General features: G+C 40.7%; 1 protein-coding gene across 15 annotated transcripts in view; it reads right to left on the reverse strand.

Annotated features, from left to right (window-relative positions):
• The window catches only part of FHIP1A (FHF complex subunit HOOK interacting protein 1A), a 99582-nt gene that overhangs the window by 14608 nt on the left and 61074 nt on the right, over nucleotides 1-23900 (reverse strand). For all 15 annotated transcript variants that reach the window (XM_065062702.1, XM_065062688.1, XM_065062697.1 and 12 more), the window contains 5 exons: nucleotides 23410-23496; nucleotides 10706-10873; nucleotides 6229-6308; nucleotides 4630-4817; nucleotides 3077-4117 (listed from right to left, as the gene is read on the reverse strand). In XM_065062702.1, the coding sequence (XP_064918774.1) occupies nucleotides 3077-4117; nucleotides 4630-4817; nucleotides 6229-6308; nucleotides 10706-10873; nucleotides 23410-23496 (1564 nt within the window). The remainder of the gene's footprint in view (nucleotides 1-3076; nucleotides 4118-4629; nucleotides 4818-6228; nucleotides 6309-10705; nucleotides 10874-23409; nucleotides 23497-23900) is intronic.

Consider the following 23900-nt stretch of genomic DNA (forward strand, 5'->3'; position numbering starts at 1 on the left):
AAAGTAAATTATAGCTAGATTTATTGTACTATCAAAAAACTGTAGTGTTCTAAAGAAAATATGAAAACGTCACTCTAAACAAAAATGTGTGATAGTTCACATTGTAAGAAAAAGTATTTTCAGTGCTGCAAACAGTCACACAAAGCAGAGAAGACATTAAAATACATTTATAAGCAAAATTATTGGTAGACATAAGCTTTATAATATAAATGTTATCAATAAATAATAGCTTTAGTTTGTGTATTCATGCAGGATAAGCACTAAAATACAGAAGCGTTTACCATGAAAGTACATAAACTTTTAGTGCTCAAGCCTAAGAAACCTTTGCAAGGTTGAGCATTATTTAACCAAATACCACATAACATGAGGCCGTATAGTCGGTGAGATGCTTGAAGCAGGCGGTACAAGTGACCTAATCACAAGTCAAGTCACAGAAACATCCCTTGTCACACATACACTCCCCACCGCACTATTCTGGCTGCATAAAAGCTGGGGAAACCATGTGGAAGAACCCCTGCTAGCCTTCATTATCCCACCCAGGTCCCCGGCACAAGATGCATGCCACAGGCATTTCTTAGGTCAAGCAGGTGGCCATAATCTGAGCCCATTCAGCTCCCCTCAGCTAGCAAAGAGCCACCGTTCCACCTACCGAGTGTAGTTTAGCCCAGTTTAATACGCCTGCTGTACACTATGGCAGAAGCCAAAGCAATTCTGGGCCAGCATAACAGGAAAGATCAAATCAGAAGTGCCCATTTTTGCCCCTTCACCTAACAGAGCTTCACTAAAGCTTGAGGTTTATCATGTTTCATACCAACTGTGAGTACAAAGCAAGCACTACCCTCAAAACTCACAGCTAATGCTGGCACAGCTCCACTCACAAGAGGAAAAGTAGGAGGGCCAGTGGTGAGGAGGCTTTATGTGCCTGCTATAATACCTTTCAACCACCATGTCAGCCATCCGGTTGGCATCTCATCCTGCAGGCATCTCCCCAGCCTGGGTACCCAACAAAGCAGCACCCAAACCTTTTGTTGAGATGCAGTTTCTACTGTCCCAACATAACCTGCTGCTTCCCCTCTCATGTTCAGAGACATTTTCACAGAGCTCCTGTGGGCCACAGTGCAGTGGGAGCTCTACTGTATCAAGAGGGATTGCAGGAGAAGGAGTTGTTTCCCTCCTCTAGGTCAGACTTCAAAGCTGAGCAGGTAAAGCTGAAACTAGATACTTGCAACAAGTGCTGCCTGCCACTTTCAAGAGAGGTTAGCAAGATATATTAAAAATTTCTCAGTGGTAGAGTGATTTCCTCCCCCCCACTAATAAAGTATTGGATTGAGAATCAGAGGAACTAAGCAGATTTTGCAAATCTTGTAAGAAACAGGGTAAACAGATGAGGAGTAAAAAAAATTATTCTTTTCCTGACTGTGCATCTCCACATGGCCACAAAGTCAAGCACTGAGCTGGGGACAGGAAGGAGAAGAATATAAATTCCTGTTCCTGAATACCATATTCTTTCTTGCTCAGGGAAAAATAGAGATGATGGTGTTTAATGCTTTTAAATTGGACATAGACACCAATAGGATATTTTCTTTGTAGATATGTAGGCTTGAAGAAAGCATCTTTGCACTGCTGACACTTACTGGGTGTGGGAACATCTGCCTGGTTAGTCAGGTCTGCAGAGAGAAGCACCATCCTATGACAGCAACCCAAAATAGTGAAAGCAACCAAAAAATCCTTATCACACCCATCTACAAACATAATATGGCATTCTAAATTAAATATATTATTATATTTGAAAGTCACCGCAATCTCAACATTTCTGAGGTACCATTCTGAGCATCTCCTTACTTGCAATCACCAATATCTCCATTAAAGCGAGGTAAACAGTTTAAAACATGTGGGTGGGAAGCAAACAGCAAGGCTGTCTTTTTTTTTTCTCCTTTATCTTGCTCCCTTGGGTGTTTTTTTTTTGGGGGGGGGGGGGGGGGGGCTGGTTTTGGTGCATTTTTTTGGGAAGGGAAAAATGGAGGGAGAGACTAGATGAAGAATGAGAGACAGCAACATTTCTGGGCTCCATTTGACAGCAGATAATGGGAAACAGAAAGGTTTGAATGTGATTAGCTTCTGGTACAAGGAAATTGCCACCACAGCAAAAACAGCAAATTGACTGAAAACCAGGCTGAATTTTTCAATTAAGAAACAGTGCCAGGCATGTGCCCACAGCTGACCAGAAATGGCTGCATTTCAACGGACGCAAATGAATGTTTTCCCCTTCCTTTCAAATGAATGAGAAGTCATCTTACAGAGGTTTTGTTTTGCATGAGGAAACCTAGATACATTATTATTTTTTATTATTTACTGTGGTATCTAGGAAACCTAATTAAGGATCAGGAGCCTGCAGTGCAAAGAGCTGTACAAACACAGATCAAAAGCCCAACCTAACCTCCGGTAGCCCTGTCATTCCTGAATGGCTTGGACAGGCTGCAGAGACCAAGCTTAAATTGCTGCCTGGCACAAGACAGAAAAGCAAACCAACGGCGAGGGCAGACCTGACACTGGAGGAACAAGATAGCAGGGCAGGGCATGGGGACAGGCACCTACAGATGTGGCACCAGTGCTGCCATCTCGTGCTACAACATGAAATAGCAGAGAGGAAAAAAATGGCAACATGATACCACATCCATAGCATCAAAGGTGAAAGTCACCAGAAAAAGAAATTGTTTACCTGGGCTCTGTGTATTAGAACAGTTACTCCAATCCCTTTCACTTGCAAAAGCTTTCTCTAGAATGATGGAGCTCTGACATACAAATAACTCAAGATTTTAAACCATTACAGAAAAGAGGTAGCCAAAAAATCCCTGAGCAACCACCATTTGCTGTAACCACGCTCTGCTCTACTGTCACGCTGGATTTCTTTTACTCTCCTTGGGCCAGTCTCAGCTATTCGGGCCATGCCCTCTCCACTGCCAGCACTGTTCCTTGCTCTGTGTTTGTGCTTTGCACCACACAGTGTGATTTCATTTGTCCACTTTTAATCATCATGCTTTCCCATATTTGTTATGTAATTAACGGGATATTCCACCTGTAAATGGAGCACTCTGGTTCCCCGCAGCATGCTTGGGAGACATATCATCCTTTGGTCCGAAGGGAGAGGACAAGCTCTCCACAGAAGGGGTGTCTGCTGAGAAATTCTCAAAGTCCTCCTCCTCTTCTGCAGGAGAGACAGGGTCAGGAGTATCCAAGTTCTGCTCCTCCAAGCTTGCACTGTTTGGATCCAGTTCCTTAATAATTTTGTCATACTGTGCAATGAAATCTTCACCATCTGTGCTCAGCAGTCTTGCACTTACGTTACTATCTGCCTCCTGAGGAGAATGCTTCAACTCTAAGTCTGGCGGTGGATCAATCTCAATAATTTTCTGGTTTACTTGTTCTTTCATTACACCTTGAGTCGAGCTTGAATTTCTCATACTGGGCTCATCCAAGTTCATTTCCAGCTGGCTCTTTGCAAGAGGCCCATTGACTACAGTCTGGCTTTGGACCTCATGTTTTCGGGCTACATTTAAAGTTTTCTCCTTGGAGTTACCATCATCTTGAGCATCCTTCTGGGCGCATAACCTGTACACCATAACATCATCCTGAAAGTCTGATTCCTCTACGTAAGATCCTTTGATGAGCATGATGGCATTTTTTTTCATTTCTTGAATGTGTTTTGGTGGCTCTGCAGGTGGCTGCATCTCTGTGCTTCCCAGATCATCATACAGTTGTGGTGAGCTCACATCAGAACCAGGAGAAATCCCTGTATCATAACTATCATCCCATTCTAGCTCCAACTGCATCTTCTCACCGAATGGAGTTACTTGAGAGGAGCTACACGTGCTAGGTGTCCTTTGCTGGAGCCAAAACATGGGATGCTCTACATCTGTACTGTTCTCCTCAGCAAGCGTTTGGATAAAGGTGTCAGGATCAGGGTTTACTCCATCATACAAGGCAGACCAAACCTTACAATCTTTCAGACACTGGAGGATGGCTTCTTGAGCTTCTGCCAGGTACTGCAAGTAGCTGATGTCCACAGTTCTTCCATATTCCACAATGCAAGTAGATTCAGAAGAGCGCCTACCAGAATCTGAAAGTAAAGAAGATTACTCCTACCATGACATAATAAAGCAACGTCAAAGTTCTCTAGTAAGGCAGCCACTAAGATATGACAGGTAGAGTCTTTAGTATCAACCATTCAATAAAGCAGGAAGTTCAAAGCCTAAAGATCAAGACATTTGCTCACAAACATACCTTACTTGTTCCTATTGCCGTGACAGAACTGTAACTCAAGATTTCTGAGAGATCAGCCTGCATTCAAACCTTAAAACAATACTGACCACTCTAAAGCAGCAAAAGCTGCAGTCATTTATCTAGACATTACTTTCATGAATGCATATTCGAGTTAGATAGCTGTTAAAATGAAGTTTCAGTAGACCTGGACACATGGAAGGAATTTAATAAGCTTTCCTATCCTGGCTTGCCCAATTTATTGTTGCCCACCACATTTCCTCCCCATCCCATCCTTCCCCACCAGTGTCCACAAGGTGCTGCGAACCCAAACTCAGTTAATGATCTAGTCTTCCCTTGAGCACCAATTACCTTTAGTTTGTGCTGCTTTTGTCCATAGAATATAATCTTTTTCTTGGCTTTCAAGGGTCAAGGTGATGCCAGTGGAGCAGCAGACTGGTGTCAGGGCAAGCAGTTTTGCAGCAGATGCAGAATAACAGTCTCTCTCTTTCACAGCCCGCCGCTGGCTCAACATCATGTGTTTACATGGGATCAGGTATCTGAAAGAGCAGTGTCCGGCATCACTTCATTGTCCTTTCATGTTAGAGGAAGCAACACCACTCAAAATTCCTTCCCATCTTCCTGCCCTCTCCAAATGAAAAGAAACAGTAATAATAATCTTGACAGAGATCCATATTTTAAACCTCTCAAGAGCATGAAATGCTGAGTCTTTGTATTATGAAGCTACAGTTTGATGAGGTACTGTCACGATGAGGTAGATCAGTTGCATCAGAACAGGAAAGTGAACAATCCTTCTCAGGTCAGAGCAAACTTGCTCTAAGAAGGGATGAAGGATGTGTGGAATGGACAGATGCCAAAGGCCAGCAGGGTGGTTTGGTCCAGCTATGAGTTCTGTCTGAGAGCCCTTAATTTATTTGTTTTCCTGGGAAATCTAGAGAGAGCCAGTTTACATGTGCCAGGCAAGCAGCCAGCAAAAAGCAGGGAAGGGACACCAAGGTGTTGTTCTGCACTAGAGAAAGACTGAGCTCACAGCATAAGCAATGTGGAGTACAAGGAACAGGGGAACCACAGTCCCATCTTGAACTTCTTCAGAGCACTTTTGTTCAACTTTTTAATAGCACTTTATTAAGAGCCTTGGTGCTAACTGGACTGATGCTTTACCATTCAAAATGAAAATTAATTCTAAAGGAATCCCTCAACAAACAAAAAGAAGATTAAATACAGCACTCTACTGCTGCTAGAGTGACAACATATGTGAGTTCACAGAGGTCCTAACAGCATTCCCAGGTACAACACCCAGAGCACCTTAATGCCTGTGGGTGGAGGGACAACGTCTGAAACATTCATGTCATCTACGGTGCTAAAAGCCCCATTTCCAGTATTTCCAAATAAATCATCAATTCTCATCGAATGCACACACAAAAATTTTAAGTGAGTATTCTAAAGCAACACACAGAACCATCAATTAAAAGCAAATATAATCAATGCATCTAATACATTATATAACAGTCCACCTGAAACAGGTCTGGAACCTGAAGTGTTCCTGAAGAGAGAGAAATCAAAGAAAACAATAAGAAGGTGGAAGCTGCAAACAAGTATATGGCTCTGTATCACAGTGTATAATACACTAGAGAAAGGATGCAGGAGAGAAAAATTATACATTTATAAGAGGGAATAAGCAGTTTGGAGGTGATAAATATATTCTTAGCTTCTCTTCTCGCACTTTTACAGAAATAAATCACAAGAAAAATCTCTTGCTCCTGAAGATCACAGGATGTAAATCACACTTCAGGTCTGGTAGACTTTTGTCAGGATCATAAATATTCTTATCTCTGTAGTTGCTGGGATTTCTGCTTTCTTGGAGAACTCTTGTCCAGCTTTGTATGCAGAGGCAGAGACTGTGTGTCCCAGAATTAGGATAAAGAGTGGGAAAAATAGTTTGGGCTTTACCTTAAAACTAGCTGTAACATCACATCTTCACAATGCAAGCCAATGAGCGTTCTGAACAAGGCCAAGGAGACCACACAGAGCTGGAAAATGATAAACATTGTCAGCTTTTCATCTGGAAATTGTACCTTTCCAATCTTCCCTGCATACCACATTACAAAATGACTCTGCCAGAACATCATGCTTTGTAAGATACTGTTAGTACAATATTTCATTTTGTCAGCACCCCATGGGATTTTTTTAAAGATGTCTAGAGCTATACAAGTTACATTTTAACAAAATACAATCCAGAATTTTCCTTCAAATAAACTATTAAAACAAGCAGCAATTTACCAGTCTTCAATATAAATTAAATTAATAAATTTGGATAAATTCAGCATTAAGTGAAACCTGTAGCTTCCAAGACAGCGTGTTAGTTTTTACCTCGGACATAGAATTTGAACCAACTGAAGGTCTTTTCTGAAAAAGTTCAGCAGAGATAAAAATCATACTCATTCTGTGACAGGCATCCTACTTTCACACTGGCTTTAGGACAGACTAGAAACATGGACTCCTACAGGCTTTTGTGGTCAATAATTAGACATACACCACTTTCAAAGCTGTCATACAGTCCATTTCTACCTTCCAGATGCTTGCTAGACCACACTGGTAGAAGCATCAGCTGTAAGCTTTCGCTGTTTTTTGTGAACCACAGCACCAGCATTTCCCTGCCTCTTAATGCATATTTCCTTGGGCACATTCTCCTGCACTGCTCTTTTCTAGAAACAGCTAGACTTAGACTCCAGGACCAGGCTGGGTCTTGGGAGAATTATTTAGCAACATAATTAATATAGGAAATTAACTGCACTTTTCAGTAGCTAACAAAAGAAACAGATTAGGACAAAATAAGGAAAAAGCTACAGATATTTTTTTCAGTCACTGAACATCCTTTGTAATTCATTCAGGATTAAATCCAGCATTCTTCCTGGGCATGGCTTCTCCTCCACACCATGGAATTTCCTCCTCCTCTCTGCAGTCACTTCCCTTACTCCCACTGTTAAAACGCCCTATCCTAGTTCTGCAGCAGCACATTGCTATGTTCCAGCCCCTACCGTCTCAAGAATGTCAAATTAAAGACTCTTTGTTGCACCATTTCCAGTTCTCTCTCAGACAAGTGGCTCAGCTCCCGTACAGTATGAGTGACTGCCTATGGTGACCAAGACCAGATGAATGTATGTATTTCTTGAAAAAAATATATGTACATATGTGTATTTTTCCCCTACTTGGTCACTGTATCTGTGGAACAGCAAAGTTGAAGTGAACCTTACTTGATAGCCTCTGAAAAGCAAAAGTTTCATTGATCGCTGTTCCTCGTTTGGTCATTGAACTAACACCCTGAGAAGAACAAGAGAAAGGGAAGAAGCAGAGATAAGAGAACCAGGGAACATGAGCTGGCTTGCAGTGAAGCCAAGCGGAGGTCAGACTTGTTGCCCTGCCACCACTGTCCCCTGCTTGTACTAGGAGCCAACAGGAAGGTGCTAGTTAGTCCAAGACCTACAGAAATAGATGGAGAAAGTAAAAGGGCAAAAGAAGAAGAAATAACCACAACTAGAGTTCTTAACAGAAATAGAAGTTTAAGAGCTTCATAACAAACTTTTTCAAGAAGCCAGATCCTTGCATGTAAGGTATATTTTAGCTGAAGGAAATCCTAATTTTCTCAGTGAAATTTACTGAGAGCCAAATCTAACTTTTTTCATACTGTGAAGTTAAAAAAAAATATGCTACTGCCTTAGATTTGGTGGATGTGGTCTACATTGACTTCAGTAAGGCATTTGACACAGTTTCCCATAGCATCCTTACAGCTAAACTGAGGGAGTGCGGTCTGGACAACCGAGTAGTGAGGTGGACTAAGAACTGGCTGAAGGAAAGAAGCCAGAGAGTCATGGTCAATAGGGCAGAGTCTAGTTGGAGCCTGTATCTAGTGGAGTCCCTCGAGGGTCAGTACTGGGGCCAGTATTATTCAATATATTCATCAATGATTTGGACAAGGGAATAGAGTGTACTATCAGCAAGTTTGCTGATGACACCAAGCTGGAAGGAGTGGCTGACATGCCAGAAGGCTGTGCTGCCATCCAGCGGGATCTGGACAGGCTGGAGAGTTGGGTGGGGAATAACCTAATGAAATTTAACAAGGGAAAGTGTAGAGTCTTACATATGGGTAGGAACAATCACAGGTTCCAGTAGAAATTGGGGAATGACCTATTAGAGAGCAGCATAGGGGAAAGGGACCTGGGGGTCCTGGTGGACAGCAGGATGACCATGAGCCAGCACTGTGCCCTTGTGGCCAGGAAGGCCAATGGCATCCTTCGGTGTATAAGAAGGGGGGTGGTTAGTAGGTAGACAGAGGTCCTCCTTCCCCTCTACTCTGTCCTGGTGAGACCACGTCTGGAATATTGTGTTCAGTTCTGGGCCCCTCAGTTCAAGGACAGGGAACTGCTGGAGAGAGTCCAGCACAGAGCCACGAAGATGATTAAGGGAGTGGAGCATCTTCCTTATGAGGAAAGGCTGAGGGAGCTGGGTCTCTTTAGCTTGGAGAAGACTGAGGGGTGACCTCGTTAATGTTTACAAATACATAAAGGGTGAGTGTCACGAGGATGGAGCCAGGCTCTTTTCGGTGACAACCAACGGTAGGACAAGGGGTAATGGGTTCAAACTGGAACACAAGAGGTTCCACTTAAATTTGAGAAGAAACTTCTTCTCAGTGAGGGTGACAGAGCACTGGAACAGGCTGCCCAGGGGGTTGTGGAGTCTCCTACTCTGGAGACATTCAAAACCTACTTGCACACATCCTGTGTAGCCTCATCTAAGTGTTCCTGCTCCAGCAGGGGGATTGGACTAGATGATCTTTTGAGGTCCCTTCCAATCCCTAACATTCTGTGATTCTGTGTGATTTTCCTGTATTTAGGAAATTTCAGTTTATAGGGAAACATTTCTCATTTGTCTTTGAAACCATACCACAAATCAGGAACCACCTGAACAAGTAAAGCTAGTCTACTTTTGTAGTTTGTAAAGAGAAAAGGTTTAATATATGCTCAGGAGACAAAAAGGATAGTATTTTTACAATTCCTTTTGGCCATTTGTCTGTACGTAAGTTTAAACCTGTGAATTACTAAAGTATTTTCATCAATAATACCATATGCAGCTTTTGTGCTACGGAAACACGCAAGGCTGCAGTTTTGGCTTTTCTGCTTGGCCAAGTTATACTGCAGAAAACTCATTTAGCATCACAGAACCATTTTGGCTGAAATCCTGAGTTGCTCAGGGCTGCAGAATTCTTTACAATTCTCACCTCGTTTGCCTATGGAACAGTGATTAATGATTAGGAGAGACAACAGCATTTACATTTTTGTTGACGGAAGCTGTTTCAGTTTTCAGAGTTAATCCATCTTAGAGATGCAGTAACAGCAACATATATATCTGTATTTGTATGCGCTCACATTTCAAAATAAATTTCAGATTAAGCTACTGTCCCTAATACACAAATTTAATGCACATGCTGGTATTCTGGCTTCTCTTGTACCATCACTTAAAACAATATTCTTTATTTTATCCATGAAGCTGTACATGACACAAGAATCAGCCAAGACTGCCCACCAAGCAAGGATCAGAAGGGTAGTCCAGTGCAACAAGCAGTCATTTTCTCTGCCAGAAGATCCAACTCTCAGCAAAGGTGTGTGTAAGCAAAGGTAACTCTGCCACCTCTGGCAGGCAGCTCTCCAGCTCCTGTGGTGCATTGAGCCCAGGCTGAGAAGGGGCTCACTGCAAAGTTGAGATAAAACTTAACACACAGGGGAGCAAAGGCAAAGAAAATGAAGCCACAATCCAATCATCTGAGCAAGAAAGTGCCTTCTTTTAATCAAAGCAGCAAGCAGGCAACAATACAAACTTGATTCCTGAGAAAATATATTGGTGATTGTCACAGGAAAAATCACTAAAAGAGAACTGGTCTTGTTTTTAACAAAACCAGGTCAGTGATACTGCAATTCACAACTTGGATCAAGTTGGAGATATCATGACAGGGCTCCCATCATCTCCCGCAAGGACCTGTTGCTTGGCAAAACTCCAAAGATCAAAAATACTCCTCACCACAAGTATATTTATAAGTCCCAGGGTGAGTTATCTACAGGAGCACTAATTCAGCAGCATCCAAAATAAAAATGCTTCTAAATTTACCTTTGATCTTCTAACAGAATTCCAGAAGCCCTCATCTCCCCCTATCCCATTTCCCATATGTGTGAAACCACCTCACACATTTATCAACTCAGTATAGTGGTAGTTAAAAGTTATCATACACACACAAAAATGAAGGGGTGGAAAAATCATAGATTTGGGTGGGGGGAGAAAAGTTAAGCAGATACCCACCGAATATATGTGATCTCCCATTTAAATATTTAACCTACATTCATGCTGAACACCAGAACTCCCTTCCTGCTTGTCTTACCTGGAATGGTGTGTTGATTCGGCTCGTAAGTGTATCCAGGATATGCACATTCTCATGTCGGTGCAGCAAAATAAAACGGAGGAAAATCTTGAGGAGCGCTGGCTCTGAAACACTACGCAAAAAGAGATCCAAGTATGCAGTAGTTGTCATCACTTCTTCCACAGTCACCTACAAACAAAAGTAATGTTAAAGTAGGCATACTGCACATACAAAATATCCATCCGTCCATCCATCCATCCCTCCCTCCCTCTGCAACTGTACACCTGGAGAACACTCTAACCTCTCCATACGTAACACTGCCACAAAAACACTGAAGTCTTTGCTTTTAAGTTTGCAAGGAGCATGCTTCTTAATGACTCACCAGCATTTTGAACCCATTTCTTATCTGTCTTGCTTCCCCAGGAAACAAAAAAAACAAAACAACAACAACAACAAGCCGAACAACACTCCTTCAAACTGACACCCTAAACCTCACAAATACTGAAATACAGAGCCAAATCATGCTAGAAGCTCCCCACCACCTTTCTGCCCATGTCTGCTTTTCTGCATCACACTTCCATCATCCTTCAGAAACATTTTTGGATGTTGTGAATACCTGCCTCTACCACTTTATTAAAAATAAATGACAGAGCACAATTAAAAGCACAGTACAAACTAGGTTTCATTTTAGAGCTTTAAAGAAAAAAATCCCAAGAGCTACCCAGAATTTTGCCAGAATTTTCTTTCTTTTTATTTTCCCACAGCACAACTCCTTATCTCACTCAATTTTTAAAAATAGTACACGTGTGTGTGTATATATATATTTATATATACATACACATACACACATACAACCCAAACCGCAAAATCTTCACTACTGTGTGTATATCAAAATACAATTCAAATATCCATGTGACGTTTTCATACCATAACCCACACTGCTCTGCTTATGGCAATCCTTTGGAGCTTATCTATTCACAGTATGCACTGGCAAAGCACAGAAAATTCCAAAGGCCACCTCTGCACTACGCACTGCTGTTGCAAAGTCAGCTTTTTAAAAATAGTTACCCAGGAACCTAATAAGCTTAAGTGCACAAAGATAAACCTTTAATACAAGAATCTGCCTATATAAAAGGAAGTATTAAACATCTTTTGTTTAGCAAACTTAGCTGGATAAATGAAAAGACTGATTTTATTAAAAAAAAAAGAATCAAAGCTGTCACTTAAGAGCTAAGAGGATTTAGAAAATACTCAGAAGGGCAGCATTTACGTAACATGCTGTAAATATTAAAATCCCTGTTCCATTATGCTGCATGTTAGCCACGTACACACCAATGCCATGCTGCAAACGTTCTCTTTAAAGCATTTAGGATCACAAGCTGCTTCTGGCTGGTTACACAGAACATAGGAATGCTGGATGCAGCCTGCAGGCCTTATGGAGAGGGGGCACCGATAAGGAGAGCATAGAGAAGCTCTGAAGTTCAGGTCACCGACTCACTCTCTTTCTGAGGCTTTATTTTAATACTCAGCTACACAGTCCTTAATACAAACAGTGGGTTGCTGGCTCTTTTTGGCATGAGTAACAAAGCACCAGTGAAGTAGTGACAGTCAAATTTTTCACCAGGATGGGAAAGAAGTTCACCTTCTTGGTTTATGGCAGTGAGGTTGGTTAAAATCAAGCATTAAAATGTAACAGTGAAAGGAAAGGAATAAGGCACACAGGATCTGTGAACTTTGTAAGGCTAACTGAACAATGGCTATACATATTTTCTATATCTCTAGTTGTGTGTTCAGTGCTATCAAAACCAGAAATAAGAATTCAGTTCTTTCACAAAATAATGTCTATTAACATTTACTCCAACACAGAATACAGTTTATGAATTCATTCCTTCTCCTTCCCCCAACACCCACCCATCAAGTGAAAAGAAATAACGTACTAGGTTAAGCACCCCTAAGTTACACATTGCCAGAATCAGCACTATGGCTACAGCTCTAACACAAATTCTGTATTATTGTAAATACGATAAAGCAAACATGCTTATGCACATACATACACTTTTGCATAGCACTACCACCACATTTCAATCAGGCTTAGAATCACAGAATCATTTTGGTTGGAAGAGGCCCTCAGGATCATCAAGTCAAACCATAATCTAACCTAACTCCGGCAGTAAACCATGTCCATAAGAACCTTGTCTAAACACCTTTTAAACACCTCCAGGGAGGGTGACTCCACCACCTCCCTGGGCATCCTGTTCCAATGCCTGATAACCCCTTCCATTAAGAATTTTTTCCTAATATCCAAACTAAACCTTCCCTGGAGCAACTTGAGGCCATCTCCTCTTGTCCTATCACTTGTTACTTGGGAGAAGAGACCAACACCCTCCATGCTACAGCCTCCTTTCAAGTAGTTGTAGACAATGTCTCCACTCAGCCTACTTTTCTCCAGGCTGAACAGCCCCAGTTCCCTCAGCTGCTCGTCATCAGACCTGTGCCCCAGGCCCCTCACCAGCTTCATCACCCTCCTCTGCACTCTAGTGTTTCAATATCTTGCGATGTCTGTTTCAATGTTCCTGTGATGAGAGGTGCAAAACTGAACACAGTATTCAAGGTGAGGCCTCACCAGTGCCGAGTACAGTGGCACAATCACTGCCCTAGTCCTGCTGGCTACACTATTCCTGATACAAGCCAGGATGCTGTTGGCCTTTCTGGCCACCTGGGCACACTGCTGGCTCATGATCAGCTAACTGTCAATCAACACCCCCAGATGCTTTTCCTCCAGGCAGCTTTCCAGCCACTCTTCCCCAAGCCTGTAGCGCTGCCTGGGGTTGTTGTCACCCAAGCGCAGGACCCAGCACTTGGCCTTGTTGAACCTCATGCAACTGGCTTCAGCCCAACGATCCAGCTGGTCCAGATCCCTCTGTATGGCCATCTTACCCTCCAGTGGATCAACACTCCCACCCAATTTGGTGTCATATGCAAACTTACTAAGGGTGCACTCAATCCACTCATCCAGATCATTGATAAAGAGTCTAAACAGAACTGACCCCAATACTGAGCCCTGTGGAACACAACTCGTGACTGGCGCCAACAGGATTTGGCTCTGTTCACCACTAACTCTTTGGGCCCAGCCCTCCAACCAGTTCTTTATCCATCACAGAGCACACCCATCAAGGCCATGAGCTGCCAGCTTCTCCAGGAGAATGCTGTGGGATACGGTGTCAAAGGCCTTACTGAAAGTCTAAGTACACAACATACGCAGCATCTACTGGTTGGGTCACACTGTTGTAGAAGGAGATCAGTTTGGTCAAACAGGACCTGCCCTTCATAAACCCACATTGACTGAGCCTCATCATTTGGTTCTCTTGAATGTGCCATGTGATGTTACTCAAGATCATCAGCTCCATGACCTGCCCTGGCACAGAGCTCAGACTGACAGGTCTGTAGTTCCCTGGATCATCCTTCTGGCCCTTCTAGTAGATGGGCATCACATTTACCAACTTCCAGTCAACTGGGACCTCTCCAGTTAGCCAAGACTGCTAGTAGGTAATGGGAAGTGGCTCAGTGATGACCTCTGCCAGCTCCTTCAGCACCCTTGGGTGGATCCAATCCGGCCCCATAGATTTGTGGGTGTTCAAGTGGCGTAGCAGGTCACTAACCATTTCCCCTTAGATTACTAGGGACACATAGGGTTGTGAAACAAAGGAAATATTTTCTGGTTGGAACCGAGGTGCCCCTCCCAGTGCTCCCCACCCCCCCCCCTTTTTTTTTTTTGCAACAGTCAAGAAGCGTGGGGACTTGTGGGGTAAAAAAGTACAGCTTTCTGATGAAAGCTGTTGATTGTTGCTCTGAGAACTGGCTTTTTTTTTTTTCTTTTTTTTTTTTTTTTTAATAGCAGCAAACTGCAAAAAGCAAAGCTCAAGAAATCCATCATGTGACATAATGATGACAGCACACAGTTCATTGAAGAGTGTAAACCTTCTGCCAAGGAAAGGCCAGACAGAAGTCATACATCGTTATGTCTCTGTGCCACTTCTCCTTTATCCTTTATGGGGAATAGGAAGCACATTCTTGGCCTGAGGGTTTCACAGATGTTCCCTGACAGCAGAGAAATGGGCCTATGTATATGTGTAAAATACTGCAGCTGAAAATGAAAGCAAGAAAAGCCAGCAGATTCACAAGGGCAGTGACCTCTTTCTGAAGTGGGTGCTCTTTGGAAAACTCATCCCATATTTGCCTCAGTAAAAGAAACCCACATGCTTTTCAGAGTGTGTATCGTGAATGAAACAAAGCACAGAAGAAAGCCAGCTAGAGAATATTTTAGAAAATAAATGTTCAATTCTGAGAGCAAGTTCAGTGCTCCTAATAGCTACAGGACTACACAAAAAAAGGACTTGCATTTACCATAGCCAGCACTTTACTGATACCACTAAACTGAGCTAGAAGCAGCAACTAATGATTAATGAAGCCCAAACAGTTCACAAAGGAGTTACTTATAACCTTGGTAAATCTTAATTGTTTGAATTGAGGTTTTTCTGTGCAGGGTGCCACATTACACTTGATTTTTAGCTCTTCTTGGGAAAGAACTTGCTGAATCTACTTAACTATTTTCTGATGTAAGGATACTAAGCTTTGTCAAGATTTAAATGGATTTGTAAAAGTTTTGTTTTTTCAACGAAAACACACCACCTTATCCACAACACACCTTCCAACTTTTGCAATAAATGAAGCTAGGATCTATTTCACAGCTTGTTGTGCAACACTCGAAACAAGCAAGTTAACGCTGTACAAGCTATTTTAACGCTATTGTGTTCTATAAGTTCCAGTGCTCTCTCAGTGCGCCTTTGTGCACAACTCGTCCACACGAACCAGCACAGAGTCCATCCTTCCGCTTCCACACATGAGGAAATCCAACAGAAATAGTCTTTTTGGCATTTGAACTGAAAGCCACGTATGCAGCTTAGAAAAAAGATCAATTAACCTGGCAAGCAGACATCTGTGCTTTTACAATTATATCTTATTTTGCCACCTTGCATTGTGGGTTTGCTTCTCCCTTTTGCCATTTTCTAACTTCTGCAGATTTGAGGCACCTAGAGAAGTATTCAAAAAGGCTAATTTTAGCTCCATGAGGCTCATTTTCCTTTTACTCAGTGGGATACATTAGTCTGCTCTGAATGAGCCTCTAGAGAACCCACTTTTTTTGCAATTAACTAGAGAAGGGCATTGGAGAAATCTGTTACGCTAGGCAAAACTCGGCCTTGGCAAAAAACCTTTTAACTCGGTAAGCCTTTTCTAAAGATCGTGTTATACATAATACATTGAGTGTTGAAAGTGAGACTCATTCAATTTGTGCAGTTATTACTGAAGATCTCAAAGCTGTGATATTAAGCTTCATTCAGACTACCTGCTGGTTGTGTCTTCTTAAACTAATGCCTCGTGAGACAGATTTTGGAAAAGTAAGGAAATCCTTTCTTATAAATTCAAATCGGTACTTAGGTAAACAACAAAAAAACCCAAATGTTCCCAGAGAACAAAACATTACTACCCATGTCAAGCATATCCACTACAGTCAAATCCTGAGGCAGCCTACAAAATTTTATATCCTTGTAAACTTTGATTACAGTATAATTTGTCCGAATAAGCTTTTAGCTAGCCTTCAGAATTTAACATATTTGACAGGATGATAAAAAAAACAACTCAAAACTTCCACAAATCCATAAATCTGATATTTAACTTGAAAATTTTTCACCTCTGATCAAATATCAAGAAAATTACCATAACAAAGGGAGATGAAGAAAACTAAAACATGGTAGTTTTCTAGGAAACCCCTTTGTTAAGTAAATTTCATGTTGTGTTTTTGATAAAGATATTTCAGCAGTGTCAAGATCCCCCACTAATAATAAAATCAAAATAATTTTTTAAAAAAATAAATAAAAATAAAAACCCACCAGCAGCATCCCTTGCATTATTTCCCTTCTACTAATGCTAAAGGCCAAGGATATCTCCGCTCCTGAGATAAAAATGGGGGACTAAAAATGAAAAATGAAAAAAATCCATATCCATTGCATTAATCAGACCAGTATTCTATGGTTTCTATTTTCATTATCAACAGTTGTAACAATTAAAAGTTGTTAGAAATTTTTTTCACTATACATATAAATTTCAAGTGTCTGTCTAAACGAACATTTACAAACTTCATCCACATGTTTTTCTATGTAATGATCAGTTGTTACGGATCCTTTTAAAAATGTAATCTGCTGCAAAAGGGACTACCAGAGAGTCTTCATAGCGAGACAGATATTTGATTAGAGATTACTGAAAACAGAAAGCCACTTTTAGCTCTATACTACCCTCCTCTAATTATGTAATAATTTTTAGCAAATCTTTTCTTGCCTCCTCTGATGACTGATTAGATGGTGAGGCGGATCACTATAAAGATATCCAGCTTTTACAAAGTCACTGTGCCAAGTAATAGCAAAGAGACAGAAATTACTGTCATTGCAAGTTCAGTTTAATATATTACACTCACTGTGTTAGACCAATTGCACTGATTCTTTATTACTGGCTATTTTCCCTGGGGATCCACACAATATATTTTCTAATTTACAGCTTCATGCCCTCTTACAGGAATACGGCTATTATGATTCTCCCTTTCCTTCACATTTCCCTTTCTTAGAAGGATTTCATATTGCCTATGAAGAGACCATAAATGTTATTAGAGCTTTTCCTCCAGATCCACAAGCAGTTTAAACCTGAAAAAGCCCACTTCACTGATAAAAACCATACCCACTCTCTCCTCTTTTCTCTTCATTTTCAGCTTCTTGCCCCCTGCATTTACTGGCAGAAGGGTTCATGCTTCAATTCACCGCACAGTGAATTGGTTCGGGGAATTGATTCAGATTAAAACTATCCAGGAAATAAAGGTGAGTTTTAACCTCAATCAATCTCCCATAGGAACAGTTGTCCTGGAAAAAGAGAGGGAGGAGGGAGGACACAGGGGATCAGGGACAGAGGAATTTGCACACTGAGGGAACCAGAAAACCAGAACTGCTTCAGCTTCCCTCAGCTTATGTTTCTGAACTGTTTCAGTTTATACCAGGTTAAAATTCAGCTCAACTGAAGTGTCTGACACAAAAAGCAAAAGGCACCTTAACTTTATTGGCTGCATTGTGAATATATGGTAAAGTTTTGTAGCTATTGCTGGGCTTCCCCAAAGCATAAGACTATCCCAAGTTTCCCAGTAACACTCGGTTTAAAACTTTTTCCGGCAGCTGTCCAAACGCTTTTCAGTAAGCTGAAAGACGGTATTACTTCCAAATGGGAACTGACAGTCTTGTAGGGTATTTATAAAGATGCTGCCTCTAATCTATGGGGTATAATTTACAGGTCATTTCCCCCTAGCTGAGCTGTCTAATCAAGCAAGTATTACTGAATTATCACAGTAGCAAACCGTGTTAGTGGGTTTTGTTTAGATGGGTTAGTGCGCAATATAACTGAGGTCCATCGGACAGAGCTTATTTGACAGGACCACACCAGTGCTTCTGCAGAGCAGTTCTGCTTGCTTGGCCAACAGCAATATTTTACACTAAAAAGCTGGTACAATTTTGCATTATTCAGATTAAAACAAGCCTTCCAAGTAGAAAAATAATTATATCACAGTTAGCAATTAAATACCATGCCGTATAGCAGTAAATGCTAAGACATTAAAATTTTGCTTTTATCATATAATTTACCAAATTTTTAGCACTATCTGCAATAAATTGAAACAATATAAATTACATAAACACTCAAGACACTCTGAATAGCCATCTTTCTCACCCAAATTCTCTGAATGCCAAATTAAAATTAAATCATATGCACTTAGAGGAAAGAGATGTATATAACCAATGTGAGTTGTATCAATGATAGCATAATATTTATATATATAACAGTGTGGCTCCTAATTATCTACACATGGTTTTGACTGCAAAATATATACATAATAAAGACCTTCTGAAAACGAATTAACTGATCAGATTGCTGCAAAAGTGCTGCAACTACCTAAAAGAATAAGGTAAATAAGCACTTTCTACTATCAAATATATCAAGACTAAAAAAGGCAATATGGCCTCTAGCAGAACCAGTGAAACTTAGACTTTGGTATGGTTATTCTAGATGTGCTCTGGGATTTCAACTAGGTTTTAACTGAAGAGAAAATTAGCCTGATTTGATTACTTGGACCCTTGTACAATATGGCCCCAGAAACCCTTAATTTTTTTGATAGAGCTCCAAAAAATTAGTTTTGAAAGCGAAGCAGGAAAGAGTCAATGAGATATGTCACAGACATTTAACAGCATGGCTCTGTGCCTGAGCAAAATTATACCTTCTAACAAGTATTTTTTTTCTAAGTATCACAATGTAGGGAAGAATGTACAGAATTCCATAATTTCAAGTTGTAATTGACATGCCATCAAAAAATGACAGTCTTAAATTAAGAACAGATTCTGCCAGATAGTCTTAATCTTCTCAAATCCCAGACACCAGAAAGAGTAAAATACAGTTTGGGCAAAAAAAATGAAATAACGGATTGTTACTACAAAAAGAAAACAACCTCATGAACCTTTTCTTCAGCTCTGTGACTTTATGGACAAATTATTTTATTCCTTCTACTTTTAATTGATAAGGAAATAAGGAATTTGTGTCCTTGCACAAACCCTCCTGAATAATGTCATTGAATCACTTTTTTCAACGCCTCAAGAAACTCAGCAGTCAGAAGTAAGGGAGGTAACTCTTTGGTAAAAAGCAACATGAACACACTTGTCAGTCACTCATTATAGGTGCAGGTGGGATAACCCACACAAAGCGACAACTGACCAGGACAGCCCATGTGTAAATCAGGCTACAAGAACATACTATATTTAGGAAAATAACTGGAAAAAACCTAACTAGCAAATTCTTTAACTCCATACTACCTTCCCCAGATAAAACCATAACAATCGCACCAAGGAAAGTATGTTGGTCTCCCCACCACCTGACACCTCTCTCCTCAACATTCTAGTACTTTTTCATTCAAAGAACTGTGCATCTAGTAAGTATGTACAGGGAGACAATCTGCAAAAAGTTAAAAAAAAAGGGCAGAGCTTACTACATAGTTACAGACATTTCAAGATCACACGTGTACATTATCTCAAGGCTCTGGATCACATACAGAAATTCTGAACTACTTTTACTGAAATTCTACTTTCTGAAACTCTGATGCTACTTTTACCAAAAGTTTTGTTTGATAGTCCGATGTTTTACATTGAGAAGAAAGGAGACAGAAGGTCTGCAAGGATTAACCAGGAGCTCCTAATGAAACTGAAATATAAAAAGGAAGAGATGGAAGCAGGAACAGGTGACCCAGGAGGAACATGGGAAAACTGAGTAAGTGTGCAGGGAAAGGATTAGAAAAGCTGGAGTTAAGAAAAGGTGAAGTCAAGAGGGCTTCAACTGCAGAAAGAAGACTATGAAAAATGCGTGCCCACTGCTGAAGGGGGAAGGGGACTTGGTGACAAAATACGTGGAAAAAGACACAGCACTCAATGCCTTCCTCACCTTAGTCTTTACTGGCAAGATTTGCCTTCAGTAATCCCAGGTTCCTAAGACAAAAGTAGAAGCCTGGAGCAAGGAAGACTTACCCTTAGAAGAGGGGGATCAGGTTACAGAATATTTAAACAAACTGGACATACATGAGTCTATGGGCCTGCACCCCCCACTGCTGAGGTCATTCTTGGTTTTTGGAAGGTTGTGGCTACCAGAGGAGGCTCCTGAGGACCTAAAATAAGCAAATGTCGCTCCAGTTCTCAAGAAGGACGATTTGGGGAACTACAGATTGGGAAGGGAATGGAGTAAAACCTCCTAGAGGCCATTTCCAAACATATTAAGGAAAAGGTAGTGACCCAGAGTAGATTTATGGAGGGGAAATCATGCCTGACCAAACCAATAGCCTTCTATAATAAGATGGCTGGCTCAATGGATGAATGGAGAGCAGCCAATATTCTGCATTTTGCAAGGCTTTCAAAACTGTCTCTTGAACAACGTCCTCATAAGCAAAATTATGAAGAATGCACTGGATAAGTGGACAGTGATGTGAATCAAAAACTGCTTGAATGGCTGGACTCAAAGGACTGTCATCAGCAATGTAAAGTCCAGTTAGAGGCCAGTGATATGTGGTCTACGCTGGGGCCAACATTGTTTAATGACCTAGGTGATGAGATGGAGGGCACCCTCATACAAATTTGTAGATGCTATAAAACTGGGAGGAGTAGTTGATAGACTGGATGCTGTGCTGCCATTCAGAGGGATCATGGCAGTCTGAAGAAAGATGCAAATGGGAACCTCATGAAATTCAAGAACACAAATGCAAAGCCCTGTGCCTGGGGAAGAATAACCCCAGGTACATGTATACACTGGAGACTGACTAGAAAACAATTTTTTCTTCAAAACATTACTTCTTGAAGAAAAACTATAATATAGTACAGAGAGAACAGGTCTGAAGTAGTATGCCTACCCAATAGTCATTCAATATCAGAGCCAGAAGCTTATCTCCCTTCTGATTTTTGCATTAAGGTAGAACTACGGGTGTCAGATTGGATATCAGATGTTAAGGCTTGAATGCCACATGAGGCCTGGACTCCTTCCATGTCTATCACCAAGAGTTATCACAAGCAGCTGTTCCATACCAGTTAAATTCAATAAATAAGAATTATGGAACACCTTAGGAAGATGGACCAATAATTTTATCTTCTTATCTCCCCCTCCCTTTAACCTTCCACATATCTGTCTTCTTAATCAGGTATTTATGCCATGCTCCATTATTCATTGTATTTGAACTCATAACACAGAACGAGTCAGAACAATTCAAACTGAATGACTGGATAGAAACCAAAAATTTCAGCTACAAATAGAATTTGGGATACCAAACCAACTTCATTGAGTTTAAAAGGAAAATCAAGATCCATTTGGTACGGTATTCAATGAAAGAACTTATGTTTTAAAACCCATCATGGTACATTGGGCCTCTCTCTCACTTTGGTCTTTCACAAGCTTTTCTTAACCTAAAGGTAAGCCCCCAAATGGACGCTACAGTTTTGAAAACCTACTTCTTAACTTAACCATTAATGTTTTCAGTGGCAACTAGAAAGTACTTCAATGTATGAAAAAGCTGTTACAGCCTAATTATCCGTTACAGTGCACAGTCATCTGTCCCAAAAGCAGAGATGTAAAATATTTGTTTTCTGTTAAATTAATGTGGGGCACAGCACAGAAAGACTGAAGATGTCAAATGTGCCTCTACTGTTTCCTTTTGCTCTGGAGGTTTGGTCTCACATACGTGAGAGCGTTGTATCAGATCCACTAGGTGGTGCAATCCATCTTCTCCATTAAATGTGTTTGAAGTTTCCATACATAAGTACATTTTTAAAGATCAAAAAGTCAAACTTAATGCTAATCAATGAAAAGTTTATTACTGTGAGCATATGGCACCAAACAATGTTGAAGTTCTAGGCTTGAAACTCACGTGTGTTAGTACTGAACATCTCCATTTCCAAGAGAAATACGATTTCACCCAATTTCAGACTACATAAATGAGGTCCAACAAAATTTCCATCACATGAAAAAAAAGTAATCAGAACAGCATGCTTCGAATAATTTGAGTAACATCAACAGGGAAATAATCAACCCAACGGGGGTAGCAGATTTAACCAACCAAGAATGACACACAGCAGAATGGGAGTACTTTGGAGGTAAAAACAGTACCCACACTAAAACCAGAATGCCACAGCTACGTTCTGATATCTCCCTTGTTATCCATAACCTTGACCTAAAGCTTTTCAATTCTAATTCCCAGGCTTGGTAAGGGATTAAGTCAAGATACAGAAACAGAAAAAACAATTTGCAGGTAAGGAGGTGATCTTAATGACAAACTACAACCTCGATCTGGATCGCAGCCAAATTTTCTTGCCAAGTTCCCAAAGGTTTGAGGTCTGTCAAATCATTGAGGAAGATCCTATACTGCTTATTACTTTATTAGTAAGTGACTGCTTACCATGAAGACTTGTGTGCACTGCCAAGACAAGTCCTAGACTAGAAAGCAGAGTAAAGAAATTCAACAATACCAGTGGCATATTTTGCAAAAGACAACCCCTAAAATTCAAAGAAAAACGGATTTTTTTTTTTTTTTTTCTTCAAAGCAACATAAATAACACCCTAATACATTGGAAAATTGATACCAAACTCCATTTCTTCTCCATTTTATGAAAATAGCTCTACAACTGTGATAAGGAAGTACAAAACAATACCAACTTTGCTAAAATCAGTGCAATATTTTTTGACTTGTAAGCATTTTCCTTTAGGAAAATATTTGGATTAAAAAAAAAAATCCTCATGGAAACACGTTTGCCATAATGAAATGTTGCCTAAAAGGTCACTGCTTTTTTGATGTTAAGTCACCCTAGCGCAACAAAAATATCTTGGTTCTTCATTTCACTTAAGAATTTAAAACGTTTTCAGAAATACCTTTATCTTTTTTAATAGCCTGTACAGTCTAAATAGAAAGTATGGAATGAAAAGATGGAAAGTTTGCCTAGAAACTTATTGAATCATATGGAAGTCACTATTGACAGCACATTTAATAGTAGCCTTCCACAGAGATCATCCATAATGCTTTCACCCCTTATTAATTTGTCATTCGTGCATACACCACTGACCTTATGGAGTGCAGGAGCCATTACTGGCACCAAAAATCCATTGTAAATGTAATTCACAAGCTGGTGACGTATCAAGGGATGGGCCACCTAGAGAGAGAAAGACACAGAACAGTTCCAGTGAGATTTAAAACAAGACAGGCCACAGACTACTACTACTCACTACCAAAACCCTTTCCCATTTAACGCAACATGTTCATTTCTCCAGCGTTTGCTATGATTCAGGTTCTTAAAGATTTTTTTCTTCTTCAAAGAAACACACAAGCTACATTTACTGACAGCAAACTGGCAAAATTTAGAGAACAGGGCTTTTCAATCTCCCTGCATGCTGACAAAGATGAATCGATGGACAGCAGAGCGTGTATACCCTGCATCAAAGGAAGATTTGAGATGCTAAATTTAGCTCCTGCAACCTCGTCAGGGTCACTTGAAGGTGGATTTGCCATTGTTAACTTGTACTCTTACAAGAAGTAAAAACAGAACATCTGCTCTCC

This window comes from Columba livia, chromosome 4, assembly GCF_036013475.1.
Source record: "Columba livia isolate bColLiv1 breed racing homer chromosome 4, bColLiv1.pat.W.v2, whole genome shotgun sequence".
NCBI classification, from domain to species: domain Eukaryota; kingdom Metazoa; phylum Chordata; class Aves; order Columbiformes; family Columbidae; genus Columba; species Columba livia.